The 5,418-nt window shown below is 40.2% G+C and overlaps 2 protein-coding genes across 3 annotated transcripts in view; both read right to left on the bottom strand.

The window, feature by feature from the left end:
- Nucleotides 1-620: 620 nt before the first annotated feature.
- atp5pf (ATP synthase peripheral stalk subunit F6) lies at nucleotides 621-2,222 on the bottom strand. 2 transcript variants are annotated; one of them, XM_010781814.1, is made up of 4 exons: nucleotides 2,116-2,222; nucleotides 1,194-1,363; nucleotides 859-983; nucleotides 621-720 (listed from the first exon to the last, which is right to left on the bottom strand). In XM_010781814.1, the coding sequence occupies exons 2-4, from the start codon at nucleotides 1,361-1,363 to the stop codon at nucleotides 692-694; spliced, it is 324 nt and encodes a 107-aa protein (XP_010780116.1). In that variant the 5' UTR covers nucleotides 2,116-2,222; the 3' UTR covers nucleotides 621-691. The 2 variants fall into 2 exon arrangements, with proteins under 2 accessions (XP_010780116.1, XP_010780117.1); XM_010781815.1 differs by lacking the exon at nucleotides 2,116-2,222 and adding an exon at nucleotides 1,851-2,085.
- Nucleotides 2,223-3,124: 902 nt separating this feature from the next.
- LOC104954656 (amyloid beta A4 protein-like) overlaps nucleotides 3,125-5,418 on the bottom strand; it is a gene marked incomplete at its 5' end in the record, with an annotated part of 30,242 nt that continues 27,948 nt past the window's right edge. Inside the window, one exon of the mRNA XM_010781825.1 lies at nucleotides 3,125-5,267. Within this exon, the coding sequence (XP_010780127.1) occupies nucleotides 5,132-5,267 (136 nt within the window). The remainder of the gene's footprint in view (nucleotides 5,268-5,418) is intronic.

Genomic DNA, 5,418 nt, shown 5'->3' with positions numbered 1-5,418 from the left:
GGAAAAATGCCACAGAAAAAAACATGTCAAAAAAGTAATTCTTTACCCAATGCTCACACTATTACAAACCTCTGCTGGCACCCCCAGGACTGTTTGGGAATAGCAGTCAAACCTCAGTCAAGAAGAACAAATGAACAGCCTTTCCCTTAAATGGCTGATAAAACTCCAACCACTCTCACATATTCAAACATAAGATCAGATGTATAAATAAAAAATGAAAGAAAACCCACATGCGTTTCTTAAGGCTTAACTACTTACCAAACAGCAAAGGAGATCGATGCTTGATATAAAGTGTGGCGTTCCTGTGAAATCTATAAATATATCTAAAGACAATTAGGCTGTGATATTATCCTCTGGCGATCACAGTTGCAATGACGACGCCTCCCCCCCATCAGGACGATGATGGCGCCCTTGTTGGAGCCAACGTCCTCTGCGAAGAAGACCTGGCCTCTGAAGGGCAGAGCACCGTTTATACACTTTTACTTGTTTACCAAATGTTACTTTCCTGTGCATGCTCAACTTAACCATGCTGTAAAGGATTTGGTGGAAAAAATGACACCAGAAAATCCAGTGTTTGGTAACCTTCAAAGGCAGCTTAATTAACAACCAGTAAACCTATGTTCAATCCAATATCTTTTTATTAAATACAACATATTTGTGACATGTAGGAGGTACACAACATGGACAGCATTCACTTGGCCACTTCGTCATGCGTGGGGTCTGGAAAACAAAACAAGAAGAAAAAATCATGAGCGATAGTTGGTCGAGATTTTTGAAATAATTAAATTAAATTGTTGTAAGCACTAAAAGCATCACATATATGTCATTGAAGATAAAAGGAGACAAAAACAGTCTTACCTGTGAATTTTAATACAGGGAAGTTGTCGAGGTCCCCTCCGCCATAAAGCCTCTGCAGCTTGAAAATCTCATCGGAAACGTTCTTATCGTAGGAGGCATCTCCGTCCACAACCCCACCAGACGCCCTGGAACAGCCAAGGCAAATCACATTATGTTCACAAGATGAGCGTGATCAACAGCGATGACTGGAGGAGATACCATTTAAATAAATAGGCAACAAGGGCTGAAATTAAATTGCATGTTGAGAAGGACAAATATGCTTGTGTCTGATCAGTGAAATCTAATACTGGACAAAGTATGGGTGTAGGTCATGGGGCTGTGTAAAATCGACTTACCTGCTCTTGGTTTTGTAGGCCCGGATCTTGTCCAGGAACAGTTTCTGGATGGGGTCGAGGTCCTTGGCCCGGTTGAAGACCACAGCAGAGAGGCCGATGTTCCTGCGCAGGGTCAGGCTCACGGAGGAGCGCAGCACGGAGGACAGCTGGAACAATCTGTGAAGTGCCATCTGAGGGAACAAACAGCCTGGGGTTAAATCTGGATGTGATTCAGTCTGTTTCATATTAGTAGGAATTGCATAGCCTGAAATTACATTATGGAGAAACGTACAACTCAAAAGGGACTTGAAACGATATCCTGGTTAAAATGTTGACATGCTTTATTAAAGGATTGTATTAAACTTTACAGAAATGGTCATCTACTGAATTTAAGATGGAATGTAACATTGAAGTGTCTGTGTACAACTTTGAGGTACTTTTACTATAATTGAGTATTTCAATTTAAGGCTTCTTAAACTATTTCTACGGTGTGGTATAAGTACTTATACTCGGGTAAATAATGAGTACAGCCTTCCAATATAGCTATAGCTAAGCAGCGCTAGCATGATAGAATCTAATTTAGCATCCATTAACTTCTGTTGTACACATCGGAGGTTCTGGTGAATGAGGCTGATAGCTACACATTTAACAGCTGTGACTTGTTAAACACTTGCTTACATAAGTATTGTCACAACGACGTCGAGCACCATTGGTTTATCATTGACTTATTGCGAACTAATGCCAACATGCTAAAATAGCGTTAGCTTAGGAGACTTTCAAACCGTGTCCTTCTCTCGTTTATTGTGTTGCAGCAAGTCCCGCTAACATTATACTCTCCAATTAAACAAACAATTAAACAAACAGACATTAATCAGCATGTAGAGTCATGACATATAGCGTAAAAGTAAAAGGTTAATAGTGTATATCAAGAAGCAGCACTCACCTTGGATTTGACACTTTGAGTAGTATATCCGAATGTGGAAGACCGCGGTGGATTGTGGGAAGTCGTGTGGCGCTCGAGGACGTCAGAAAGGCGCCTTGTTTGCGCAGCGCTGCGCATATTTAGGTGACCTCAAATGACAGCAAATGTATTCCAAAAATAGTTTATTTAGAGGTTAAATTATTAAATGTCATCAGCTGTAGCTGTTTGCCTTGTGATAAACACGTCAGAAGGTCATTGTATGGAGTATTGTTGAATCGTTTGTTCAATCTTAACTATTTTGACTTTTATCTCTGCAATTTCAGATTTCCCTAAATGTTAATTTTATTATTATGTAATGATGCATTGATGTATGGAGCAAACACTTTTCACCAATACATTAATAATTGTACTCGGCTTGTTAAATGGATTGTAGTTCAACCCCTTGATCTTAACATTTCATTTTATTATTATCCTTCTCTTTTCTTTTCTCTTCACTATTATCTGTAAAGCGTCTTTGAGGACCTGTAAAAGCGCTAACAAATTAAATCCATTATTATTATTATTATTATTGAATACATCATTTACATATAGGGTTTGCAATCGTTTTGTTTCAGTTTAATGCAAACTACTCTAACCTTTGGCGAAATGACCTCACTTAATTTGTGTCATTATGCCCTCTATGTCCTTCAGCCGGAAATACTGAATAATAAGTCAACTGAATAATAAGTCAACAGAATCAAATACATCACATAGTTGGCGGAACTCCTTTAAAATGTGTTATTTTAAATGGCACTCGGAGGACTGGCAAAAATAAATAAGCACAGCATTAAATGTTGTATTACATTGCAATGGATTATTGTGCAGTATTGTGTGTGCTCCTATAAAATAAACTCCTGTCAACAATGCAACAACTGATCTCTGAAGGCAATGCGGCATTCACATGATATACAGTGACCTTATTTTCATGTTCATTCAATAAAGGTTTATCTTATCTAATATATATTATACAATAAAAACCTCGGACAGAGCATCTGTATGTACATTCAAAACTTTATTATGGAATACAGTGTAGAAAGCGTTTTCCCAGTAGATGCAAATGGCCTGCACAATATTACAGTGGAAAACAAAACCAATATAATATAACCCCACAGAGAAGGAAAAAAAAAACAATAGAAAGAAAATCCTGCTTCCTCGTCTACTCTACTGCCCTCTGCTGGGCGTCTCATGAGCACACTGTGAAAACCAAAGGACCCACCCCACTGCAGCCTTCATAAAAACCCACCATCTCCTCACTGCGTTTCTTTCAATGTAATGTTAACATGGGGACAAACCTTTAGTATGACTGTATGGAGATGAACGGGAGATTGTTTTATTCCCTGACTTGCTGTAATCTCTCTCAATGCCCATCATATGTATACAGGCGACAGTAAGGAGTGTGTTGATGGTAAAGCATGCCTGAAGGAAAGGGAAGGGGAAGGGAGGGAGGAAGGAAGGAGAGGAGTGAAAATCCATTATATATATATGCAGGCCAGGCTATTCAACCGTAACTGCAAGTCATTCCCTCTCTTCCTCACCTCCTCTCAGCTCTCCACTTATTCTATCAGCAAGAATCATTACAAAATAAAAGACGGTGTTGGCTTACAACTGGACGAAACACCAGACTGAAAATGACAAAACACACACGTAATCCCATAGCCCATCCCCCATGCCGGATACCTCCCGTTTATTTTTCAATTTCCCGTCCCTGTCACCTTCACACCCACAACATGCCCCTTTCACACTAACAACATAACATGAATTCAACAAAAAATGATGCATAAGGATCAATATATCTCCGTGGAAACGCAAACAGAGATGAAGCGTCGGGAACAAAGAAAAAAGACAAGAAAAACACACTTAAATCCCAAAATCACAGATCTCTTTTTAAATGTGTATTTTCCATGATATCAAAGCAGAGCCCGTTCATCTAGATTTATATATATTTTTCATCGTTTGAAGTCACGTGATCACGAGAAGATACTAAATGTACAATCTTGCTAGAATGACAATCTATATGTGAGAAATGATCTCAGGAGAGAGCAGCGTTAAGATCTGTTTGTGTGTTTTTTTCCGAATCCTGTTGTCATGCACTACATAGGAACAGCTAAGACTTCAGCATTACTTCAGTAACATTACACGCAATTTAAAAAAAGGACTTTACATATTTTTTTTTTTAATCCTCTGTTTTCTTCAATCTTTTTTGAAAAACAAAACTGGAAACTAAAAGAGAAAAATAAAAAAAACAGCTCATTCAGAATACATAACTACTACCGTCGTCAGCATACTCTTTAATATCAGCGTCTCTGAATATCCTTAAGAGCCTCGTGTGACTTAACACAGCCCAGCTGTCGTAAAAATTAAAAGAAAATGGAGGGAGGAGGAGGAGGAAGAGGAGGAGGGGGGGGATACTCCAGTGTAGACTGTAGAGTGAGTGCAGTAGTGAGGGGCTTCATTTAGAAAAATATCTTTGATTTAAGCCTATATTTTATTATGTATAATCAGTAAAAAGAATATGAGACAACTAATGATGTGGCTCTTTTTTCTAAATGAAGCCCAGGGTCAGCATGCGTCTTAAATCCCACTGATCAGAGGTCAGATTCTCCACACCTCGGACACTGAAGAACCCAACAACACACCAACCCTGAATCAGTGGGGAGAGAAAGCGCTCCTTTCCCCAACGGGTGGGTTTGTTTCTCTGCACTGGGCGGGCCTTCTTTTATATCATACATCAGCAGGCCAAGGCGGAGCTACATAAAAACACGGGGCTTTGATTAAAAGGCGTCTCGCTCCGATGACGTGAACGAACGCGGTCCCGCCCAGGAGGGAACGCAAGGAACCCCTGGCTACAGTCGCTCCGTTTGATCGTCGTAACTGACTATTTCAGTCACAATGACCTGCCTTATTTGGAGACATAGGGGAGGAAGGAGAGAGGGGAGGTGTTTGATGTGTGGGAGGAGATGTGTGTGTGTGTGTGTGTTAAATGTGTGTGACATTCTCCTCAGTTCTGCATCTGCTCGAAGAACTTGTAGGTCGGGTTCTCGTAGCCGTTCTGCTGCATCTTGGACAGGTGGCGCTCCTCGGGGGTGACGGCCGCGTCCACCTGGAAGGGAGCCAAAAGAGGGGGGGGGGGAGGGCGGTTAGACATATACACACACACATTGGAAATCTACATTTTAAGAGCATTTGAATGCTTTCCTGGAAGTGTTTTTGTATAGTAATTGGCAAAAATAGAGTAACAAAGCTGCGACAGCTACCGTATTCTTAAATTGAACAGATGATAATAAA

The sequence above is a fragment of the Notothenia coriiceps genome, unplaced genomic scaffold, assembly GCF_000735185.1.
Source record: "Notothenia coriiceps isolate Sejong01 unplaced genomic scaffold, NC01 NC01_scaffold00023586, whole genome shotgun sequence".
Taxonomy (NCBI): Eukaryota; Metazoa; Chordata; class Actinopteri; order Perciformes; family Nototheniidae; genus Notothenia; species Notothenia coriiceps.
Note: the sequence above shows the minus strand (reverse complement) of the source record. Positions and strands in the feature narration are given on the sequence as shown.